General features: G+C 36.5%; 1 protein-coding gene and 1 long non-coding RNA gene across 3 annotated transcripts in view; one reads left to right on the forward strand and one right to left on the reverse strand.

The window, feature by feature from the left end:
- The first annotated feature begins 1,928 nt into the window (after positions 1–1,928).
- LOC121733205 lies at positions 1,929–24,999 on the forward strand. Its single transcript, XR_006036525.1, has 4 exons — positions 1,929–2,001; positions 6,373–6,381; positions 12,946–12,950; positions 24,987–24,999. It is a non-coding gene; the product is annotated as an uncharacterized LOC121733205 (long non-coding RNA).
- LOC121733204 overlaps positions 13,367–26,693 on the reverse strand; it is a 149,256-nt gene continuing 135,929 nt past the window's right edge. Inside the window, exons 5-9 of one of the 2 annotated variants that reach the window (XM_042123380.1) lie at positions 22,393–22,488; positions 19,441–19,549; positions 16,689–16,776; positions 14,549–14,647; positions 13,367–14,110 (exon numbers count right to left, since the gene is read on the reverse strand). In XM_042123380.1, the coding sequence (XP_041979314.1) occupies positions 13,799–14,110; positions 14,549–14,647; positions 16,689–16,776; positions 19,441–19,549; positions 22,393–22,488 (704 nt within the window). In that variant the 3' untranslated portion in view covers positions 13,367–13,798. Of the gene's footprint in view, positions 14,111–14,548; positions 14,648–16,688; positions 16,777–19,425; positions 19,550–22,392; positions 22,489–26,693 lie in introns of both variants that reach the window. The other variant, XM_042123381.1, reaches the window with a different exon arrangement.

Here is a 26,693-nt window from a genome sequence, read left to right on the forward strand (position 1 = left end):
CATCGTAGTGTCATCCCTTTTTTCTTAGATTGATTTGAAAGGGATGACACTACGATGTTGCCACTTTTTAATTTCATGACTTTTTTGACAGACTGTACATCGCCGATTCCAATTTCAAATGTCAAAGTTTTTTTCAGTACATCAATTATTTAGTGTGATAAGGACGTTTTAATAATGTCAAGGTAACCTGGCACGTCTGTCGGTTAAATTATAAACCCCATTTTTTTAATTTTTTTGTTAATTAATAATTTTATTTATTGATTAAAAAAATAATACATGTCATGCCAGGTTTATTGTGAGATATGAGAATTAGAAATGATGTTTAAACTTCAACACTTAACTTCATAATTCATTTTATGAGAGTTTGACAGATGTCTGCTTTTTTTATGATGAAGGGTAAACCCTTTATAGATGTTCTGGGTAGGAGATCTCAGTTAGCTGAAGAACAAAGAGGCTATGTGGGACCGGCCGGGCTTAAGCGAAATCTTAAAGAGGAACATTAGCTTAGGAAATACTCAAAGTTAAGATAATTGGTGCAAAAGGCCAATAGGTAGTATTATAAGTCTTTTTACCAATTCGAAACTTATTTTAAATATACAAGATGACATTATAATATGTCTTATCCTAAAAAATCGATTTCGAAAAACAATAGTGCCATTTTTAGCCCATTCTATGATCTGTGTTCAACGAATGTTGTGTTATAAGTAAGTAATAAAATGTTATTAACACAGTCCTCAAGATGGGTCGGTACGTGGTCGTAATGCTAAGTAGGTGTGACCCAACTTCGCTTTACCATAACTTTGGGTAAAAATTATATTGAAAATCACAAGCGGGCCCCTAAACGAGCAATTTTATTGCACATTATCCTAATATACACGTGTTGCGTAATATTATTGACCGTCTAGGGTTGATATTAAACATCGCGCGCCTTAAATCTAATTGTCAAATAAACTGTTCAATAAAATTGAAGTGTGATATTGCACAATACAATTGATCGTCTAGGGGCCGGCTTAGTTCCAGGACATGAAGACGTGTGCTATTTACTGGTTTTTTTCTACGAAGATTAAGAAATAACTGACTAATCTATTACTGTCTTTGTGTTTTACGTTAAAAATTCACGTGGCAGACAAAAATTATTTTAGAATTAGAATTTAGACCCTAAAAGGTCTAAATCTGTTTTTTTTCTTATCTCAGAAAAGGGACTGGCCAAAAGATGTTGCGTTGACAAGGGCTAATGTATCCCGTTCGATGTTTGATGACTAGATGACCCGGCACACTTCGTATCACTTTCCTTATACAAACCTTTTCAAGATTAAAATTAGCCAACGTTAGGGTTGATTCAGACCGCAACGCGACGCGTAGATGCATTTCAAAATTTATATGGATTTGACAGATTCGCAAGACGTCTCACGCAATTGAAATCTGTCAAATCCATACAAATTTATGCCGCGCCGCGCCTCGCCTCGTCGCGTTGCGGTCTGAATTTACCCTTAGAAAGCATCAGTTTTCGTCGTAACATCTAACTTCGTCGCGAAATTAAGAGTCCGTATACGAAATTTTGCCGATTTCGCTCATTTAACAGACGTGATTTAACAGTTAAAATACAGTATTTCTATAAGTTTTAATGCACAACATTGCCGGCCTTATAAGATCATTTGAATTATAATCTAATGTTGCAGCTAGATTTTTTAAGTATCTTTCAATAATCCAACTCAAACCCGCGACAGTTTTGTGATTTTTGCTGTAAAAGGTTTAGAATATCACCTGTTTATGGATTGTATTGACGTCTTAACGGTATGAAAAAAAAATACAATGTACTGTTGAGAAAGTTGTCTATACAATGTTGGAATTACTTTTTACCACTTTAATATAAAAAACCCTTTAAAAACCAGAATACCTATGACTGCCCGCTAACTTGGCGATCCTTTTTCACCCGGCATATGAAAGACGGGCGTGAGTGTGAAGAGAGCAGTAGAAAAGATAGTACGGGCTCTTAATGCCGTCTTCAACTCTTAATGATGTGAATATTTATTTCAACCTTAAATATGAAAAACCTCCATGTTCAGTCTTTTAAAACAATGATTATTATCTAAAATTTATTCTCTCTCAAGTCTTTCAGATTTAAAGTTTAAATGTGCTCTAGAAAAAGAAAGGTTTACAAAAACGCCTTATTTTCCAACCAGAGAAAGAAACACCCAAATGATATTAAAGTTTGATGTAATATATCTGAGTCAGTGTAGGCTCGGTTTGGGTTTTTAATTAAAAGTTAGTGGTTTTTAAACCCCGAGGGATTTGCCTCCATTGCCGACATTTTGTTTTTTAAATGGCGCCATTTCCAACGACCCCGTTTAAGGACAATACGTATTTACGTTTAAGCACTTCGTACTTTACAAATGGTTAAAGTATTCGTAAACTTTTGTGTTTAAAGTGCTAATCACAAAATTGATATTTTGTATTAAATTATCAACTAGTATCTATGTAAATAGTAGATTTGAATGATTTTAGTCTTGAAATGTTCGTGGAAGGGGAGGTTTATATTAGGAGAAAAGTGATACGAAGTTCATCGGGGCATCTAGTATTGGCTAGCGTCAAAAAATTAACCAATCAACAACGCTACTGAAAAAAAACTGCTATTAAAAATCCCAGAAATCGCTCATATTGGACACCTTCGCACAACCTTATCGCTTGCTCTCTATCTATTAATAAGAAAACCGTGCCTAATTGGATTACCAAAGGCCTTAAAATTAGCAGCAAAACGAAAAGAAAGTTACAAGTAACATATTATAAGAGTAAATCTGAAATAGCAAAAAATAGATATAAAAAATATTCAAAAATACTAAGAACATGTTTTAGGCACGCCGAAAAAAATTACCACAGCAAGTATATTGAAAATTCGAAAAATAAATGTAAAGCCTCATGGAACATTATCAAAAAGTGTTCTAATCAGTGCAATGACAAAACATTTATTAAAGAAATTAATATTAACAAGAATATAATAGATACTCCGCAAGAAATAGCAAATGCTTTTAATAATTATTTTATTGATACATCAAATCTGGACATAAATTCTAATTCTATTAATAACCGAAAATTTGACATGCCTAATCATAATAATAAAAGTATTTTCTTATATCCGTGTACATGTAAAGAAACTCTTCAGATAATTGACTCTCTAAAAAATACAAATGCTGTTGGTCATGATGAGATATCCACAAAAATAATAAAAAAGTGTAAACACGTGTTGGCCCCAATCCTAACATATCTAATAAATCAATCATTTTGTGAAGGAACTTTTCCAGATAAATTAAAATTGTCAGTTATCAAGCCTCTACACAAAAAGGGTGATAAAAAACAACTAAATAATTATAGACCTATTACGCTTGTTCCTATATTTTCAAAAATATTTGAAAAAGCTATGCATAGAAGGATCACTAGCTTTATAAAAAAATATGATATCATAAAAAACGAACAGTTCGGTTTTCAAAAAAATAAATCAACGCTACAAGCTTGTTACAATCTAACGAACCAGATCATAAATGCCATGGATAATCGAGAATATGCTACTGTAATATTTATTGACATGACCAAGGCGTTCGACTTTGTATCACATGAAATACTCCTCAACAAACTAGAACGACTAGGAATCAGAGGGCCTGCCTTAGCTTGGATAAAATCGTTTATCTCCGATAGAACACAATATACTGAAATAGAATATATAAGTATATACAAAGAATTAAATAAATGTAAATCTAGAAGTAAGTTTAATCGTTATGGAGTGCCTTAAGGCTCAGTATTAGGTCCACTGTTATTTCTTTTTTATATAAATGACATTCCCTATTTGACTAAGCTTTATAAATTGACATTATTCGCAGATGACATTTCTATTTTATTTACACATAAGAAAATTGACATAGCGAAAATTGAATCTGACATTAATAAAACACTAAAGACCATCATTGATTGGCTGACATTAACACGTTCAGACCGGGACCTCATGAACTGATGTGGTATCCAAACGGGCCAAATCTTCACATGGCCACCGGTGGTACATCACCGCCCCATAAACCAACAGACCTGCCGGGCGGGGTGCGCAACCGGTGGCCACGGCCAACGATTATGCATTTCTCTCTCTTTCTAACGATCTAATAATCCTATAATAGGTCAATTATTGTTTTGTCTCATCACTCATCACGCGTGGATGTATCAGATCAGATGGCTTAGTATTATATCAGCCTTAGAAAAACCCTAAAGTGGTACCGCAAACGTACCATCGAGATTGTTTGTGGCACAATGTAAGTAAATGCTTAGGTTATTCACCAGAAATTTTGAGAAGGAAAGAAAATAAGTACTTATTTTAGAATTCCGGGAACAAATTATAAAAGAGATGATTAGCAAGTCTAGCAATGATAATCAATCCGATGACGCCGAAGAGGAAGGTGAGCCGATTGTTCAACGGAAGCCAAAACATAAGTAAGCGAAAACCGAAGGAATGCTTAGAAATACCCGAAAGAGATACACAGGCCCTTGTCATGACCGTATTACAACAACCGAATCTGCGGCTATGGCTAGAAAAAAATCAAAACGCGTGAATACTTTTTGCTCTGCATGTGACAACAAACCAATGTGTTTGGATTGTTTCAATACGATTCATCAAAAATAATTTTCGTTCTGTACCATCAATCTATACTAATATTATAAAGCGGAAGAGTTTGTTTGTTTGTTTGAACGCGCTAATCTCAGGAACTACTGGTCCGATTTGAAAAATTCTTTCAGTGTTAGATAGCCCATTTATCGAGGAAGGCTATAGGCTATATTTTATCACGCTAATACTAATAGGATTGAATAAATAGAGGAAAGTGTGGAAAAAACGGGAGGAAATTGTTTAAAAGGGCTTATTTGAACGCGCTAATCTCAGAAACTACTGGTCCGATTTAAAAAATTCTTTCAGTGTTAGATAGCCTATTTATCGATAAAGGCTATAGGCTATATTTTATTGCGCTAAGACTAATAAAGGAGAAGAAATAGATAAAAGTGTGGAAAAAACGGGAGAAATTATTTGAAATGGCTTATCTGAACGCGCTAATCTCAAGAACTACTGGTCCAATTTGAAAAATTCTTTCAGTGTTAGATAGCCCATTTATCGAGAAAGGCTATAGACTATATTTTATCACGCTAAGACTAATGAGAGCGAAGAAATAGAGAAAAATGTGGAAAAAATTGAGGAAATTATTTGAAAGGGCTTATTTGAACCCGCTAATCTCAGGAACTACTTCCGTTTTAAAAAAATTCTTTCATTGGTAGATAGCCCATTTATCGAGAAAGGCTATAAACTATATTTTATTACGGTAAGTCTAATGAGAGCGAAGAAAAAGAGAAAAATGTGGAAAAAATTGGGGAAATTATTTGAAAGGGCTTAATTGAATGCGCTAATCTCAGGAACTACTGGTCCGATATGAAAAATTCTTTCATTGTTAGATAGTCCATTTATCGAGAAAGGCTATAGGCTATATTTTATCACGCTCAGACTAAAATCAGCGAAGAAATAGAGGAAAATGTGAAAAAAAAACAGGGCAAATTATTCTCATGAACTACTGGAGAATTTTTTCTGTTATTTGGCACAGATAAGAAGTAGACCACGTGAAGGATCATAGGCTATTTTTTGTGGACTAATTTGTCTGTGAAATATCTAATACGCGGGCGAAGCTGTGCGGAACGTTATATTTCGCGTGGTCACGACATCACGCGTAAACGGCTGGACCCATTTTGCTGAAATTTGTTATTTAAAAGATACTTTGAGTCCCAAAAATAACATAGGATACATTTTGTCCCGGAAAAATAACTGTTTACTGCACAATATACTTTTATGATTTGCGCGTAAACGTTTTTTCAATGTGATCCAGCAGAAATAATTTGCATTTCGTACCATTTATCGTGATTTTGTCATATTTTGTTCCTAATAAATAGGTACAATTTTTCAATCCTGTTTTTTTTTGACTTCCCGAAATGATATCCATCTCCTGAGCTACACTATGAAACTTTGTCGATGTTACAGGGCGGGAACGGTCATTACAATACTCTCTTTCAAGGCGGCACGAATTTCTTAGTACATTAAAAGTCAGGTGTGATGTGGCCACCGGTGGTACACCCCGCCCTGTCAGCGAGTACTCCGTGCTCCACCGGTGGTACACCCCGGTCTGAACGTGTTAAATAATTTACAAATAAATATAAGTAAAACGAAATACATACAATTCATAAATTACAATAAAAAACCACTAAGACTATCTTACGAAAATCAACAAATTACGGAGGTTCATGATAACTTATTCTTGGGGATTCAGATAGACAGATATTGTAATTGGCAGGCTCACATAGATAGAGTATGTAACAAAATTAATAGATTTGTGTTTGTTCTAAGTAGTCTTACGAGAACAATGAACGAACATGCAGCGTTAATGGCTTATCACGGCTATGTGTCAACTGTTCTTAGCTATGGACTTATTATTTGGGGAAATTCCTCACATATAGACAAGGCATTTATAGCTCAAAAGAAATGCCTTAGAGCAATAGCTAAAAAACCGCCGTATGAATCTTGTAAGCCAGTGTTTAAAAAATTTAACATTCTGCCTTTACCGTGCATATACATTCTAGAGGTATTTAAATTTGTCATCAAAAATAAGAATTCTTTTACACAATTGATAGATAAATACCCCACGAAATATTTTCGTAATCAACACAGATTAATTATAGACAGAAAACCCAAAACAACTATTTTCCTTAAAAATAGCCACTCCATGTGTGTTAAAATTTACAATAAGGTGCCGGCACATTTAAAAGGTTTAACATACAATAGATCTGTAAGAGAACTGAAAAAAATGCTAATGAATAAGTGTTATTACAGTGTAAAAGAATTCTTAGAGTCGTAAACTTACCTGTGATATATTATCTTTTATTATTATTATTTTAAGGATGGTAAAATGACATATGGAATGAGATTAATTTCTAATTTGTTGTATTTGTTATATTTAATTTTAGTATTTTAAATTGACATGCTATGTATAAAATTAGTGGTTCATTATTTATTAAGTATAATTTATTTTAGGAGTATTGATTGAATTGTAATTTTTTATTTTTTATTTTATAATATAGTATTATTTTAGGAATTTAAAATGAAATGCGGGCGTCATCTAATAATAATAATACTCCCCACACCGGTTTCGGTGACGGTGGCCGGTTTCATTGAAACCAGACCAGGTACGCAGGAGTAATTTTATAGTGCCCAAGTGTGTGCGCAGTACACAAGAGCACTCTCTATTCCTTTACTCTCATAACCCAGTGGGACGGAAGACCGACACGACCGGCGAGAGATCAGGCGCAGGACCGACTTTTTACATGCCCATCCGACGCATGGATCATCTCACTTGTCAGACAATCAGGTGATCAGCCTGCATTGTCCTAACCAAACTTGGAAATAACATGTTTCCAACGCGGGATTCGAACCCACGACCTCCGGAGTCGAGAGCGACGCTCTAACAACAAGACCACGGAGGCGTTCAAGGGCGTCATCTATAGTAGGTACTTAATGAATTTTCTGTCGAAGAGCACTATTTTTAGGGCAGCCCTAGCTCTATAATAACGATAGTGTCACAAACCCATATGGTTTTCGCCGAAAATTTCCCGGAAAGGGCTGGAAATGTAATGTATTATCACAAATTACGTTCGAGTCCACTCGAATATCGCCGTAATAAAATGACAATAGACGGCGAATTGTTCGCTCTCGCTATTGTGTGATCGGCATGAGATGAAAATAGTTTTCTATTAAGTTTATCCCTTAGGGCACTGGTTCCCAACCAGCGGTCCCTGTACCATCAGCGGTCCGCAGACGCCAAAATATTCATTTTAAATTAAGTTCCAGGATAGCCGACCTCGGGCCTCGTGAAGAAGATATGCAAGAAGATATCAGAAATCATATTAATACTCCAAAGTTCTCTTTGCCAAAATTCTCTTGCCAAAGTTCTCGTTTTTAAAGTTTCCTAATAAGTTATTAATCCCTTCATAGTGGTTGCTGTTAACAAGAATAACATGGTAGTTTAAAAACCTAAAAATACACCTTTTTTTCAAAATTATTGTGTAGAACCTGTAGTTCCTGCACGTTTCCTACGAGTAACGTTTTGCCAGCCGATCGATGTAAATGACGTTAAAATGGCTTTAATTTAGTATAATGTTTAGTAATGGTATAGAACTAACAGTTCTTGTCTAATAATAAATGGTTTCTACTGCTATTAAAGCAGACTCGACGCTCAATTAATATTTATATTGTGTTCAGCAGGGCCGCCGTAAGGGCTACTGGCGCCTGTGTGCAAAAAAAGGATTTTGGCGCCCCTTTAGGCCAATTTTTTGGGACCTTAGTGTTGGCGCCCCTAAAGATGGCAATTTAGCGCCCCTAGAGGATGGCGCCCGTGTGCATTGCACACATTGCACAAATGGTAGCGGGGGCCCTGGTGTTCAGCATGTTCGTGTGAAATATCATTTGAATGAAAGAGATAGTGCAGTTGGTAGAAAGTAAAACAAGTGGCCAAGTGCGAGTTAGACTCGCGCACGAAGGGTTCCGTACCATTATAGAGCAAAAATAGTAAAAAAATGTGATTTTTGTATGGGAGCCCCCCTTTAATTATTTATTTTATTTCAATTTTATTATTAATTATCAAAGTTTAAATACAGCTGGGTATTTTCTAAACATTTCAGGTGCCAATCTTTTGTCAGCATTGATACCGAGCAAAAAAAGGTTAAAAAAAATCACGTTTGTTGTATGGGAGCCCCCCTTAAATATTTAATTTATTTTGTTTTTAGTATGTGTTATTATATCGGCAACAGAAATACATAATCTGTAAAAATTTCAACTCTCTAGCTATTACCGTTCTTGAGTTCCAGCCTGGAGACAGATGGACAGATGGACAGACGGACAGACGGGCAGACGGACAGAAGGACAGAAGGACAGAAGGACAGAAGGACAGAAGGACAGAAGGACAGAAGGACAGAAGGACAGAAGGACAGAAGGACAGAAGGACAGAAGGACAGAAGGACAGAAGGACAGACGGACAGACGGACAGACATCGAAGTCTCAGTAATAGGGTCCCGTTTTTACCCTTTGGGTACGGAACCCTAAAAATGAGTCGTTGAATATAGGTAAGGTGCTCATCCGACTTCGAAAACTCAGAAAGAAAAGATTCGAAGTTTAAAATTGATGAGATCGCTAGAGTAAACTGTCCCTATGGACGTCAGCAGAACACACAAAGTAAGATTAATAACTTATATCATAAATCTTCAGGTACAGGCAGATGCAAAACTCTCACAACTCCGCCATGTTGGACAATCGAGCACAAAATACGTTAAGAGTTTTAAAATATTTTATTGAAAAATAGATTTTACAGAATAAACTTATACTATGAAAATAATCTAGTATTAACATTATTCATAGATATGCGTATTTAATGCTAATTCTTTGTTTTAACCAAAATACACTTTTTTACCAAGTAAATTTTACACAATATGTCTACTAATTTTCTAGTTAAATATTTAACTAATAGAATCCAACACACATAAAACATTTCTAAATAACAGCACAAATGCAAAATAACTGACTATACAATTCAAAATTACACTCTGGAAATATGATATTATAACATGACTTGCTCTCGACAAAGCTTTAATTAGGTACAAAGGATTATATTCAAGTCAGAATTTCACGTCAAAAACATTTCGTTTCAGGGAATATTATTATTTTATATTGTGTTTTTATCGCATTATGTTATGCGAATTTAACGTTTTGAACCGAAGAAATTAATTCTACGCAAAAATTTCCCAATTTAATACATAATGTTAAAATTAAAATTAATTATTCTTCCTCGTTCCTTTATTTTTCACATTTCGGCATCTTGGAGAGACTTTAATGCTAGATAATAAAAAATGAAATTTGGACTTAATTAATTTATGTAAACGAGTTAAAATTGGGAGCACGTTTGATGAAGCAATTTTTGATGTTACTTTTTTATAGGACTTGAAAGCAACTAAATGATTTTGGATATATTTTTTTTTCTTCAATATCATAGGGCAGAAATAATAAACAACGACAAGAGACCTTAATGCTATTTAATTCACAAAACAAAGTATAATTTCGACTTTCGAGACAATTTTATTCGCGACTGTACCCGATAAAATGCTTTTAGGCACGATTCATTTGAGAACTCTATTTACATGTCGTGTACATCATCTCCTAAAATATATTTACGATTACGATAATATAATTACTTACAAATATATATTTTGAGCTAATTGATATATTATTATGTTGATATTCGAAGACGTAAGTGATTGAAGTGGGTAACTAACAATTTGAGAATTGACACTTTTGTGCATAAAAGGAAGCTTTAGGACTTAGAAAATGTTCTTAAATAAAAAATTGTGGATATAACCTTATTTAAGTAGCTAGATGATGTTGTAGGTAACTTAAAAAGTTTGTTCAAATTATATACATTTTTAATAATTTATCCCCTATAATTATTAATTTTTCGTATGTTATAAAATGTAAGGTATCCACTTCTTCCACTTACGTCTTCATTCAATACAATAGGATTATATAAGATATAGGCTACCTTTTTCAATGAATTAACCGGTTCTCGTGGCTTAATGCGCGTGGCTTTAAAAATTCCTTGGTACCTCTTAATTTTCAACATAACGAATATATTAATTATGTGCTTCGCTCTCTGCGATCAACGCGACAAGCGACCGCGGCGACCTAAAAAATTCAAATAAAATGCCACCTTATGACCTAGGCTATAGGTTTCATTTTCCTCTTTGCTATTACAAAGCAGCGGCGGCATGAACGGCGGTAGAAATAAAGTGGCATTTTATTTGAATTCTTGTCGTTCGCGGTCGCTTAGAGCATGTGTTCATATTGATTAGTGTGAATGCAGGTGATTAGTGATTAGGAGAAAATATAGAACTTGCACTAATCAGTCGCTGTCCACACATACTTTTTCCTGATTACTAATCGCCTGCACTAATCACTTGCACTTATCACTAATTAAAGTGAATACAGCAAAGATCGGAATGTCACTTTTACTAACAAAAATATCCAAGTTTCGCTGATTTTGTTTGTCATGTGACGTTTACTATGTTCCAGACAATGGAAAGCATCAAATATTTTTAGTAGTAGGAAAGGTGGTTATTACTAAACTTTAAACTTAACTAACTTACAAACAAGATAGTTACATTCAATATGTAGTGGCAGGATATTATCATTATAATGTCATATTTGGCATTATTAAGGTTCACTCGGCGTAACTGGGCGGTAGCGGTCATTGACTCCCTGTCAAAAACTTGTCATTTTCTATATAAACCGCGATTGACAATAAGGTGTCAGATGTTGTCAATCGCGGCTTTGTATAGAAAATGACAAGTTTTTGACAGGGAGACAATGACCGCTACCGCCCAGTTACGCCGAGTGAACCTTAGTTTAATAGTATGCCAGAAGATTATCTGACCTTAATAATAAGTAGTAAATTGTACTAATTAATAGGCTTTAAGTGCGATTTTAGAGTCCACGGATTTCATACAGGGTGTAACAAAATAAAGTTTACGTGGGAGAGCCATGCTTCGGCACGAATGGGCCGGCTCGACCGGAGAAATACCACGTTGTCACAGAAAACCGGCGTGAAACAGCGCTTGCGCTGTGTTTCGCCGAGTGAGTGTGTTTACCGGAGGCCCAATTCCCTTCCCTATCCTCCCCTATTCCCTTCCCTTCCCATTTCTACCCTCCCTTATTATCCTATTCCCTCTTAAAAGGCCGGCAACGCACCTGCAGCTCTTCTGATGCTGCGAGTGTCCATGGGCGACGGAAGTTGCTTTCCATTAGGTGACCCGTTTGCCCCCTTATTTAATAAAAAAAAGGAATAATACTTTAGGATGTGTATGAATCCCCTGTATATTATAAAGTTCATTGTCAAAGTAGCAGCACTGAAAGAGTAACTTTTTTTTAAACTTTTGTGTTAACATTGGCATGTGTGTTCAAGAAATAATTTGTAAAACAATTTGATCACGCTATTCGCAAAGAACTTGACATTATTTAAGTATGGATATCCAAACATTATTTAAGTATAGATATGTAACATCTTTAGCAACCTGGATATTTTATCCAAAAAAATATCATTTAATTTCATTCATTTCATTTCATTTCAAACGTTAAAACAAACCATGGTGTGCGTAGGCAAATCCGCATGGTACTAAAAACGCACTTAAAGTCAATATTCAAAGAGAAAAGTCTACCAGTATTTCAAGTATCTTTTATCTGTAACAAGATGAAGAGAGAAGAATAGGCTAAGAAGCTAAGATTTCTAATAAACATTTTAGCCTTAGAAATTATTTTGATTGAAAATAAAATTGGGACTACGTAAGTTTGATTTTCATGTGCAATTTTAATGCAGGAGAGGTTAAAATTGTTTTTTTTTTTAAATCATCGGGCAAATGAGCAAACGCAACGCTGATGGAAAGCAACTACCGTCGCCCATGGACACTCGCAACATCAGAAGGGCTGCAGGTGCGTTGTCTTTTAAGAGGGAATATGCTCCCTTGAAGGTTTGAATTTTTAAGGCTAAAATATTAAAAGGTCTACAGATATATACGATAGGACGAATTCGACAGGGCTAAAATATTTTAAAATATCTACGAAGTTTAAAATATTAAGATGCACAATACAGTTCCAAAAATGATTAGGACTTTTTTTTAAATGAGCCAATGAGCATTTAGTTACTAGTATCACACTTACCTGAATTAATGCTCTTAACTTTGAGTTACCAGTAGCAATAAATTTAAGGGCCTGTTTCACTACTTAGCTTCCTGATAAGTTAAGTGGTGGATAACTGATAGGCTATCCACTACTTGACTTGACAGATAGAGTATGGAGAATCTGTCAAAAAAGTTATAGATAGCCTATCAGGTACTTTATCAGAAAGTGGTAGAACAGGTCCTAAGTTTACTTGACTTTGTCTGACACATTGGAAAAGTCACACTCACATGACAGACAAAGATATCAGACCTTGCATAGTAGGTAAATATCTTTGTTAACATAATAGAATGAATAGTTTTTAAGTAATAATGGTTATGGGGTACTGTTTTGTGCATCTATTCTAGGACATGCATTTAATTGAAAAAATTCTTAGGGCCTGTTTCACCACTTCCTGATAAGTGACGAATAGGCTATCCACCAATTAACTTGACAGATCAAGTATGGAGAATCTGTCAAAAAAGTTGTAAATAGCCTATTCGGCACTTTATCAGAAAGTGGTGAAACAGGCCCTTTATTTCGTATCGATATTTCAATACTTTTGTCATTGTTGCATCCAAATCTGGGTATAATAAAATATTGTTTTCAGAATTTATAGAAGAAAATATATTATCTTGGTATAGCAAAGGCAGAAGAAAGAAGAAATATTGGATGGAAAGGAAAAAAGATTTTCTACTGATTTGAAAGAGTAGGTAATGGACGAATTTAGTTTCAACAAGTTTAGCTACATTAAGTACAACAATACTAATTGATATTGGAAATGAGAATTCACATCAAAACGTCTACAGGCGACGACAAAATACAATTCGAGCATTGACCTCTATCGTCCGTCTCAATTTCTCACACGCTAAAGTAGTGTCATCTCTTTTGCGGCGTCAATGACCGAATTGGCAATACTTTTCTCATCGCCTCTACATATTAAAATAAAATTGGTCCTTCAAGTCTCTAAGGCTTTAATCGCTATACATTGGTGATAGTCAAACGCCTCGGGCTCTTCGGTCTGTTGACGTTCGTCATGGATCCCCTCACGTGGACCTGGACTGAGGTGGGGGGAGTGTCCACGGATGAATGTAGACTTGCGGCTCTGGACTGTCGGGGGGAGGGGCAGACGCCCAGGGCCACAGCGCTGTGAAGGCTCGCAGCCCTGGAGGAGCGGGAGGTATGCGGGCCGTGCTCTGATGGAGTGCTCAGAGCTGGTAGATCAGCAGCAGACCGAGACCTCCTGGGTGGGCTCTCTGGTATCAGCGCCATGCTGCCTACGAACACGGAGTTCTGGAACAACCATTATTTTCAACCGACTTCAAAAAAAGGAGCTTAGCAATTCGACCCGTATGTATGTAAATTCCAGAGCTGCCCAGGCTATTCGTTTATGTTAATCTATATATTAGCGTCTGAACGAATGTGACAAATTTCAAAAGTGTCTGGTTTTATATGTTTGTGTTCGCATATCTTCGGAACTGAAGGTCCGATTTGGGTGATTCTTTTTTTGTTGTATGTAAAAACAAGTTAAACAATACCAAGTATACCAGGTATTGTTTAACTTAGGGATCACTCACTGCAGGTTCAATCAAAAGTTCGGTAGTTTTTGAGATAGGGAATTTTAATTCTTAATTATTATTGCGTATAATTTTGGATTCGGTTTTATGTTTTTAAAATATTATTACTGGTTTCGTTCCTAAGTTCGATGAGTGAAAGAGATAGGGATGTTACCTGCCGCGGTCGATGAGATAGGTACCCACACGGCTGGTAGGCGGGGAAAGAGACGCCGCAGTCGTACGAGACGCAGCCGCGGGAAAGAGATGCACGATGCTGCGTAACAAACAAGAAAAATTAATGTCTTACGCACACAGTGGTTTTACATTACTAATTACTTTTATGAAAATTATGGCGTACACTCTATACATGTCTGTAAAAATATTCACAAAATTAAAGCAAAGTAATCATTAGGGCTGGCCGTATACGTATACGTTTTCCTTGTGCGATTTCAGAATCTAAATCATGACCGCGACCGCGACATTGTCGTAGAGAGCTCTACCAATTACTTTTTAGAACATACACGCGTATGTCACCCCAACCGGACTCGGAAGGGGAGAGGGACGGTCCTCTTTTAAGCAATAACATTAATAACTTGAGCTCATCTACCGCGATAACTCGTACGCAGCTAGTTTGTGCTACCGCGCGCGAGCAGCCTCACTCGTCTGAGAGTGAGTAAGGGGTCGGACCCCTTAAGAGCAGGGGGGACCCGTGTCCCTACGTCAGATAAAAATAGCTTATTTTCGTAACTCTTTTCAATATTGCCCGACTAGAATGTCACACGTGTGACTTTAGGGGAGGGGGCCAGGCCCCCCTCATTGTTTATTTCCAAACCAACTAGCAACAGACTAGTTATAGCCACGATTAAACTACCATGGTCTTAACCAGACCAGTAGCTTAGACCCTTTCGAAAAAAAAAATGTGCGATTTCAGAATTTGTTTTCCGTATTCGGAAATCCTAATGAATGAAATATGTAGAAAATAACTAAGTAACCTTTATGCCGGCCGCATACGTACGTTTTCCGTATGCGATTACGGAATTCGTTTTCCGTAGTCATAAATCCGAATGCATGGAATCAGTAGAACATACAGTTACTCCCGCACAAGTTAGTTTTTCTTCGTACGGAACGAATTCTGCAAGTACGTTTCAAGTGCAAGCCGGCGCGTTGGCGCGTGAAAAAAATATTTATGAACGATGCGCTGGGCTTTTTTTTAAACGGGTTTTGGCCCACCACACAATTCCCACTACTGTATCGCCTGGGTCACCAGGATCGACAGCGGTATCTAACCACGAAAACCCTTTGATATGATCTCAGGGAGCCCGAGGGACATGCTAAAGCTGTCTTGGGACCCGCAACGAAATTAATCAGAAGAAAAAAGGAGCCGCAGGAAGAATTCCAGATACGCTCCCGATATAAAGCGGGAGACACCAGAAAGTTGCAGTGACCGAAAGTCAAAGAACTGAAGGGGAAGCACCACGGGAATAAACGTTTATAATAAAAGTGACTACTACGCTAGAGCTAAATTAATTTATTGTGTTAGACTGTTGCCAATAATAACGCCTCCGTGGTCTAGTGGTATAGAGCGCGGCTCTTGACTCGGAGGTCGTGGGTTCGATTCCCGCGTTGGAAACATGTTATTTCCAAGTTTGGTTAGGACAATGCAGGCTGATCACCTGATTGTCTGACAAGTAAGATGATCCATGCGTCGGATGGGCATGTAAAAAGTCGGTCCTGCGCCTGATCTCTCGCCAGTCGTGTCGGTCTTCCGTCCCACTGGGTTATGAGAGTAAAGGAATAGAGAGTGCTCTTGTGTACTGCGCACACACTTGGGCACTATAAAAATTACTCCTGCGTAGCTGGCCTGGTTTCAATGAAACCGGCCACCGTCACCGAAACCGGTGTGGGAGCTATTATTATTATAATATTGTGGCAAAAACGCTTGAAGGCACAGAAGTTCCTACTTCCTAGCGCTGTCTACGACATCACCGTAGTATGGGACTCCATGTACAGAAAAGGTTCTTTAGGATTATAGTTCTGTCGTCTTGCCAGAGACTGCACTCCCAGAGAACATGATGAGCGGTTTGTTCAAACATGTTGCGCTGGGCTTATGGAATTCCGAATACGGAAAACCAATTCGGAAATCGAATACGGAAAACGTGCGTTGCGGCCAGCCTAAATGTCAAGTGCTGCCTTGAATTTGTCAAGACTTTGTTAGCATACATAAAGTCTCTTGCAACAGTTGTAATACCATGGATATTTGGATGAATTAAACCTTATAGCCATCGGATAAGATCGAAAATGTCTTGTACACTCACATGGGACGCTACAGACACAGCGTTGTCAGTGATGGCACAGCTCTGCCGGTGCTGCTGCTGGAACTTCGGCTGATAAGGCTCAAGCATTCTAGAACAAAGTATACGCTTTAGGAAACACTTTGATACAAAGATCTTAATGTGACAAAAATTTTAATATAAATTTTTAATATAACCTTATGACCTAGCCTATAGGGATTATTTTCCACCGAAATTGGTCTGCTCCACCCATGCCTCACTGCTTTGTAGTGTCGTAGGGCAAAATGAAACCTATAGCGTAGATCATAAAGTGGCATTTTATTTGATTTTTTTGGGTAGCAGTCGCTTGCCGCGTTGATCGGAATCGGAACTGTCATAATATTATTACGTTCACTGTGCTCATATGTAGCATCTACCATGCAGAAAATATTATTAGTTTCACTAAATGACGCCCGCAACTCCGTTTTTTTTTATGAAATAAGGGGGCAAGCGAGCAAACGGGTCACCTGATGGAAAGCAACTTCCGTCGCCCATGGACACTCGCAGCATCAGAAGAGCTGCAGGTGCGTTGCCGGCCTTTTAAGAGGGAATAGGGTAATAGGGGAGGGTAGAGATGGGAAGGGAAGGGAATAGGGGAGGGTAGGGAAGGGAATAGGGTAGGGGATTGGGCCTCCGGTAAACTCACTCACTCGGCGAAACACAGCGTAAGCGCTGTTTCACGCCGGTTTTCTGTGAGAACGTGGTATTTCTCCGGTCGAGCCGGCCCATTCGTGCCGAAGCATGGCTCTCCCACGTATAAACGTTACGTCAAATTAGTTTATTGCGCGGGAACCGTACAATTTTCTGGAATATAAAGTACTTATACTATATCTGGGACTCAAAATATTTTCATATGAAACAGCAATATCAGTTCAGCGGTTTGGGCGCAAAGACGAAATATACAGACAGACAGACGCAGTTTCGCATTAATAATATTAGATAGTATGGATAAAATACAAGTTTATAAATCCTTGAATCTTATTTGGCGCGCATATTATTTTATCATCTTTACCATAAAATAAATTAATACGAGTATAAGATTTTGATCTTAGAGTGAGTATATTCTAGGGCCAGATTGATTAATTCAATAATATTAACTAAGATGATTATATTATTGTACGTAGGCTATTAATTTAGTATTACCTACCGGATTTTGTCCACCAAATTAATGAATGTATAGACGCATCACAAAAGCTTTTAAGCTTTAATCAAATTCTGGATGTGATATAATTCTATAATGAAAATTTCATCTCATGAGAGCAATTATTCTCTTCATTAGTTTAATAATTTTGGCACTCCAGGCCCCTTAGACAAGACCTTTTCTATATCGCTTCTTTATAATGTAGAATCGTCGATCAATAAAATATGTATAAAATTTACATAAGCGTTCGTTAATATTATGATGTTGACGTTCGACTCGTCTAATGTCGACTCCATAAATTTTGATCAGCGATTCTATCAAGAAGCGATAAAGAAAATGTCTTGGCTACAGGCTCTGGTCCCAAGCTAAAATGCATTCGCCATACTGATAGCAATAAATCAGATGTCAAAAATGAAACCTGTAGGACTACTACGAAGTACGAAACCGTTTTGACACTCCAACAATACAATCGGACGAGAATGCCGCGTCCTGCTCCAACAACGTCATTTCACGTCTGTGGACGCAACATTCTTGTACGATTGTTTGAGTCTCACTGGAACCAATTTAGATTTTTTTAAAGCAATATAATATTATGGTGGACAACGAAGACATTTCTGTCGACTCTTCCTATCTCTATGATTGAAATGATTGACACACATAACGCTGGCGACTCGCCAACCGCAGGTCACCGGTCCCACTTTAGATCATTATACCGTGTCATTTGCATAACCCACTTCGCACTTCCTTATAAACATTCAAAAGAGACTAAAAATTTATCGAAGAGATACAAAAATCATATTGTATGAAAATTAACTATAAAAAGCAAACGACAGATATATTCGAAACAGAGTGGGAATGATAGAAGAGGTTATCAATATCACAATTACAATTAAACTAAAATATTTTATATATTAATCACGGAATATAAAACACTAGCTCTGACGCCTGCAACTCTGTTGCGCCAAAATTAGTTTTTGGCACGGAACCATACATTTTTCCGGGATAAAAAGTATCTTTAAATATCCTTTCTCGGGGCTCACAGTATTTCCATACCAAACAGCAAAATCGGTTCAGCGGTTTGAGCGTGAAGAGGTAACAAACAGACAGAAAGACAGACAGACACACTTTTTTTTCTATGGACGCTTCACACCACGTCAGTCTGGCCTCTTGGTAAGTACCTGAAGGACTTTTGTTACGGGTACCAGACAACGGAAATTATATTTAATACTTTACATATTTTATAATATTAGTAATATGGACTTATAAATAGGTAGATTAATATAAACTTTATTATTAGGTTATAATTCTAAATAAACATAATATAAAGCATATTCTTCGCGCGCAAGCAGCAAAAAATTGAAAGAACATAATATCAAAAGGGAGTGAGGGACATTTGCAAAGCTTCTACGCTTCCCATTTCTCAGAGCTCTCATGCGTTCTTGCGTCGCACCATGATCATTAACATTCCGATACGGGTATAGTACATCTATCATTAACCAATGCAAAAATCGCATGCGAAACGAAACATGCATAGTATTAGGTCTGCCCGACAGCAATAAATGTAAGCAAAAATCTACGTACAGCTTATAGACACACCTGATCTTGCCCCAGCGGTTGAAGAAGAGGACGATGGCGGCGACCCACAGCAGCAGCACGAACGACACTATGAGGGCCTCCTCTGCCCTCACCACCACACCGCTACCATCTGAAGAAAAAGAAGAATTAGAAACAGCAGAGCCTGCAGCCAAGGCTTCTTTATAGGATGTATCGAATTGACATTAGACGAGTCGAACGTCAAAGTCATTTTAACGAACGCTTATGTCAATTCCATACATTTTGATCGGCGATTCTATAAAGAAGCGATAAAGAAAAGGTCTTGGCTAAAGAGCCTGGTACTGAAATAGATAAAGCTCAAAGAGATACCTGAAGATGCTGATGACATAGAAGTAAAAGTTGATGGAGCGTTATACTCGTAAAGGCTTGATTGGAAATGGGAATAATTAAATATGACTTTCAAAGATATTATTATAATTATGATTCTAATCCAATAGCAAATAAATCTGAATCTGAATACCCGATTCAAATAAGAAAGTAGCAATTTTTCAGACCGCAAAATATAAAAATTACAAAAAATGTAGCTGTTTCTCTTACAACTATAGCAAATAAAGGTAACGAAATAATGGACGTATTTAAGAGCCCATATGACCCTAACTTGACTACATACATTAACCTAGATCTGAAAATCTGTAAGGTCTAGAAAACTGATTTTTTGACACAAGTAACTTCAGTTCATAAAGATTAAATGCTCAAGACGAAAACACGATTACTCAAAAAATGCTCGATAGTTTATTTTTTACAAAAAACCTTGTTTTAGACACATTTTTGCTTGGATCTTCGAAGTTTGCTGTCTTTTCTTAAATATTTTTTAATATCTACAAAGGTATTGATAAAACCTAAATTTGCTCAAAACACTTTTTTCATAATCATTATAGTTCGTCTTTTATTCAAGTAAATCTAACTCGGCGATGATTCCACGCCGTCCTTTTTCACCTGGCATATGAAAGACGGGCGTGAGTGTGAAGAGAGAAGGACGATGTTTGATTTTTAGAGTCAGATGAGCTCTTAACGTTAATGCATGGTTTAACAAACCAAACTGATAATACTTTAGGATTTGTATAATATTGTCCTTTAAATAATACTAGAGATCGCCCGATGGTCGATTTCAACGACATTAGGATTACTACGTTTAATTTGTAAAAAAATATTGACTTTATCATAGGTACATATTTTTTTCAACTCTCGTCTCTGGGACTCAGCTGATCTCAGACTGTCCGTGTAAGTATTGTCTAATAGTATCTAAGATTCAATAAAAAAAACTATAATCCGTTTTCAATTTGTCAACTGTTGTCAACAGACTTCAACCATAAATAAAAGAGTATAATTCGTATGTATAGGCTTGTCACTCAAAAATCTGTCATTTTTCCTAGTGTGTGTGTTGTAGTGTGTGTAATGTTTTATTTGTTAAAAAAATGTATGATAAAACTTAAAAGCATAATTTCAAAATAATATTAGCTCGATGCACTCCTTCACCATATAAACTATAACTGTGCAAAATTTCATGCACCTACGTTTCCCCATTTTTCGTAAAAAGGGTTACAAAGTTTTTCGTTCGCGTATTAATATTATGATGATGATAAAGTTCACTATCGTAGCGAATCACAGCGCTGAAGAAAAAGCAATTTATTTTTGTAATTTGTATAGGCGTCATGAATTTGCCCATACAAAAGTAAAAAAAAGTTACTCTTTCAGCTCTGCTACTTTCACAGTAAACTCTACACGGGTAGGTACCCATACAAACCCTAAAGTATTATCACGTTGTTTTGTTACACCCTTACGTATGTCTGAGCGATAAGTTGAGAATGGCGAAATATAGAGATAAGGGTCTTAAAAATACGTGCGATAGCTCATTAGGTCCGGAATAACGTCTAGAAAAAATGTATCGGAAGCGTGCAGCACACAAAAAATTGCAAAGGGGTACGAAGATTTTGGCCGACCTACCGTACAGCTATTGTGTTTTTCCGCGTTCACGAATATTTTTTTCAAAAATAGATAGCTAACATCAATACAAGCAAAAAATTATCTTGAACAAAACCGCGTAAAGTGCCACATTTCGAAGATTTGAGCTGCCAAAGTTGCAATATCTTCAATTGGTAAAACTTTGGCAGCTCATATTATCTTCGAAATGTGACACCTTACGTGGTTTTGTCCAAGATTATTTTTTGCTTGAATTTGATGTTAGCTATCCATTTTTGAAAAAAGTATTCGTGAACGCGGAAAAACACAATGGCGGAAAATAGGTCGGCCAGGCTCCATACAAAAATCTTCATACCCCTTTATAAGCAAATGAGGCTGCAAAAAAAAGTATTACGTTTTTTTTAAAAACTCCGAAACATTAACATTTAAGAAATTAAAAAAAAAAGATTCTCAAATTCCCATAAAAACTCCCGACTCCCGGAATTCTATCTCTATTATTTATAATAATTAATTTGTGTGCTAATACACGCTTCCATGGGCGTACCCAGGTTCTGGGCCAGGGGGGGGGGCAAATTACGCAGATTCTGGGCCAGGGGGGGGGCAAATCAGATTTTTTATAAGCTAGGTGTTTATAAAGAATAAAAAAATAATAATTTTTAGTTGTATTGCAAACAAATGGCAAAAATTCGTTATTTTTATAGATGAAAGTACTAGATAATATACTTAGTAGGGACGTCAACATGATCCAGGGGGGGCAGCTGCCCCCCCCCCCCCCCCCCTGCCCCCCCGTCGGTACGCCCATGCACGCTTCCGATACATTTTTCTAGACGTCTTCCCGAATCTAATGAGCGATCGCACGTATTTTTAAGACCCTTATCTCTATATTTCGCCATTTTCAACTTATCGCTCAAACTAGTAATCTGAAAGTATAAACTCCAACCGCAATCAATACGCAACTTATCAATGAATTCGATGGCGATGGTAATGCACTTTCCAAACATGAATGCTACTAACCAAATGGTAAGGTCATGTTGGATATTATTGTCGTATTGGGGGTAGATCGAAGTCTGAGTAACACGTCTAGGGGCGGACACATAGTTAGCTTCGTCTCTGTAAGTTAAGATAAATATCAGACATTATGTCCTGGATACTTATGAAATTAGAAATTGCAAATGAATCTAGGTACTTATATAAATAAAAATGATATTTTAGTATCGCTAAAACTCGAGAACGGGAAGCTGTATATTAGAAGAAAAGTGATACGAAGTTCACCGGGACATCAAGTAAAAATATAAATTAAAAATATTTGTAAGGAAAATAAAAGTTTTAAAACTAAAATTAATAGACATTTTCACTTTTCTTCTAAATGGCTGTTTCTTAAATCTAAAACTGAAGGTTCGCTTTCTTCGTGACAAAGCACCTAGATCACAAAGAAAGCTATTAAGAGTTTTTGGATGACTTCCAAAACACTTCAAGTATGAAGTAAGTGCCGTTTGCACGTTTTTTAATGTTTTGTGACTTTCAATATTACTAAAGTTGGATAATGATCGATGCGTCCGCGCGAGCGAGCGGTTTGGCCGCTAGACCGCGGGATCACTAGCAATAGTATGTCATGATTTATTTAAGTAAAATAATTTTGGCGTGGTCGCGCTGTCATTTACATACGAGTACAATAATTGCTTGTGATCTCGCGGTGTAGTCGCTTAACCACGCGCTCGGGCGGACGCTTAATTAGTTTAAGTATGATAATAAATTGTAGGGTTTTTTGAAAATATTGTTTACTTATTCATTGGCGCTTTTGGCGATTTACTCATGTCAAAACATTAATTATTAACGCAGTGTAGAAGAAACCCCTTTAAAAAAACCAAAGAAACTGAGCATAATATTAAGGGCCTTCCCTACGGAGATTCCGTTTACCGTATTTAAAGCCTTATAAACTCATAATTTGAAAGCTACAAACTTATACTTAATAAAAAAATAAAACCTTCAGTATATCAACATTCCTTTCCCCGTCTTAAATTTTCTATTTTTGTTTATTATACTCATGATATGAGCTTCAAAAGTAAAACCTATTTATTAAAATTCAAGCATACATTCAGCATCTCCATAGGATTTACAAATTACTTTTTAAAATTGAAACACACGCCAATAGATCGACAATATCATAAACTACATATTCCCGTTTTAATTTATTTAGGTCAATATTGAACTAAGATCAGTAAAAAGGTTTTGGTGCGATCTCGGCAACGCGGCAAATGTATGGCCAAGGTCGTTTGCTCAGGGGACGGCCTTTACTACTATGGAGGCAAAACTAAGTTTCGTCAACGTTTTCGAGAATTCTGATTAATTTTTTTTCGGGAATAAAAAAACCTTTAGATTCCCAGTCTTAATGGGCAACGGAAAATTGAATACGAATTTTAAATCCTCAACCGATTTAAATCATTTTCAGGGAAATGACAAATTTTTCCACACGTTAACCGTCCAATACGAAATACGAATTGTTTGACAATCGGAATTAATCGTTTCGAGCTTTTGGCGTTGTTTTGCGTTTTAAAATCGTTTTAAATCAAACGATTTCGATTTTAATCGAAGCTATTTTGTTGTCGGATGTAATTGACGTTCCCTGATGACACGGTTAGGTGCAGGGGAAAAATTGTTTGAATATTTTTGCAAAGGAAAATGCTCAAAACAAATTTTGATACTTGTATGTTTTTCTTTTTTTTTTCTTTCATATTCTTTAAATGTATTTTGAAGTGTACCTAAAGGGTAAATTTGTCAAAATAAGCTAAGAAAATGCTGAGTACATAAAAATTGTGAGATGATAATAATTATTAATGGTTTATTTAAAGCTACTTATACCTTAACTACTTATTAAATTCTATTACTCATTTCTTGTTACTTTATACAAAATGTGTCCTAATCAGTTGGTCTTTTAACTTAAATTATTAACTTGAGTTAAGTTTACTAAGAAATGTGATCCATACTAATCTTATTATTATAATTGGAATCTCGGAATCGGCTCCAACGATTTTCATAAAATTTAGTAGGTATATAGGGTGTTTAGGGGGCGATAAATCGATCTAACTAGGATTCTTTTCTAGAAAATGTCATTTTATTCGTGTTTTATCGAATACCGAGCAAAGCTCGGTCAAATAGCTTGTATTATTATAAATGCGAAAGTGTGTCCGACTGTCTGTTACCTCTACCGCCCAAACCCCCGAACCGATTTTCCTGAAATTTGGAATGAAGATTTATTTATTTATTTATTGATTTATTTATTGATAAAGTACAACCACATCGCATACATTTTGTACTTAAAACTAAAATAACAATTTGTATTATATCTAATGCATACGACAACTACGGTGTACATAGCATTAATAACAATAATATTATGTAATTATTATTCATCAAAATTTTATATTTAAATAAAATAATATAAACTTAAACAAATGAGTCTCTTCATTTTTTCGTAAAGTCAAAATATTTATCATGGTACACATCGAGATCAATAATACTATTTATTTTATGATATTGAGCAAATATTTTAGTCATCGGAGATTGTAACCCAAGATTCGTTTTGCAGGGAGGAATATAAAATGTCTTAGTTATACTTTATAGAGTTTTTTTTTTTTTTTTTATGAAATAAGGGGGCAAACGAGCAAACGGGTCACCTGATGGAAAGCAACTTCCGTCGCCCATGGACACTCGCAGCATCAGAAGAGCTGCATGTGCGTTGCCGGCCTTTTAAGAGGGAATAGGGTAATAGGGGATGGTAGGGAAGGGAAGGGAATAGGGGAGGGTAGGAAAGGGAATAGGGTAGGGGATTGGGCCTCCGGTAAACTCACTCACTCGGCGTGAAACAGCGCAAGCGCTGTTTCACGCCGGTTTTCTGTGAGAACGTGGTATTTATCCGGTTGAGCCGGCCCATCCGTGCCGAAGCATGGCTCTCCCACGTAAGAGAGTCTAGAGTAAGATACTTTATAGAGTCGCGGGAGAGGACATAGGGTACTTTTTAACCCGTTCCGTTGTAACGAAATCCGTTGCGCGATAAATGAAGTTTCGCGTAACGGATTTGCGGACGTTATCTAGTTGATAATACAGCATGACTGGTGACTGGTGAGACATGATCAATACTTAGGGCCGATTCACACCGGAATGGCAGCGGCGAGGCGAGCACTTTCAGCGTAATAATATGATTTTAAACTTTATCTTCATTATTGTAATACATAGTATCGCTTGACGAGCGGCCACGAGCGGCCGCGGGTGGCCGTAGACTTCTCAAGCGATACTATGTATTACAATAATGAAGATGAACTTTAAAATCATATTATGACGCTGAAAGCGCTCGCCATGGGCGTACCCAGGTTCTGGGCCAGGGGGGGGGGGGGGGGGCAAATTACCCAGGTTCTGGTGCCAGGGGGGGGCAAATCACCCAGGTTAACTATTTAGTAATCTGTGCCCAGGTTCTGGGCCAGGGGGGTGGGGGGCAAATCAGATTTTTCATAAGCTAGGTGTGTACATGTCTCACCACTGTCACCAGTCATGCTGTATACAATAATAATATAATGTGCATAAGTTATGGAATACTTCTATTTTAAAAGCATAATATAGAGCTTTAAAAACTGTGTTTCCAAGAAATTTCTAGAATTACCAAACTATCGAAAATTAGCAAAGTTGGTCCGATCAGTCAATGTCGCAGATAGTTTCATTCAGTTTAGCAGTTTGTACAAAGTTCGCATAATGTTCTATGATCGATGGCGTTTAGTTCTTTCTGTTGGCAGAGTAAAGATAAATAATGATTAAAGGTTATTCGAAAAATGTTGCCAAATACAACATAATTATATTTCTGTACAAAAGACGAAATTTTAGAGTAACCTCTTTTATTTTTTCTCCGCCAACTAGCAAGGCATGTGTGTTGTTTGCCTTTATTTTTTGTGAATTTTATTAATATACTTAATATTATAGTAAAACTATCTATTGATTACTGAATAAACGTTTATTTATTTATTTTTTATTTTATTTATTGCATTAGTTTTTATTATTCGTAGATTGCATAGGAATTTTTTCGCTATAACATTTTTGCAACATAAATAATTGTATATATGCATGTTGCTCGCTAAAAATAAAGTTCTAAACCCTTAGGGGAATAAGTGGCAAATGGACAATATTAACAATCAAGATACAAATCAGTATGTACGCAGTACGAGTAGCTGTCCTTATCAATCATCATTATGTTGTAATTTGTAGACTGAATTTGATGATAATGACATGTAAGGGCCAACCACACGTACCACAACCACACGACATCGCAA

Source organism: Aricia agestis, chromosome 13, assembly GCF_905147365.1.
Source record: "Aricia agestis chromosome 13, ilAriAges1.1, whole genome shotgun sequence".
Lineage (NCBI taxonomy): Eukaryota > Metazoa > Arthropoda > Insecta > Lepidoptera > Lycaenidae > Aricia > Aricia agestis.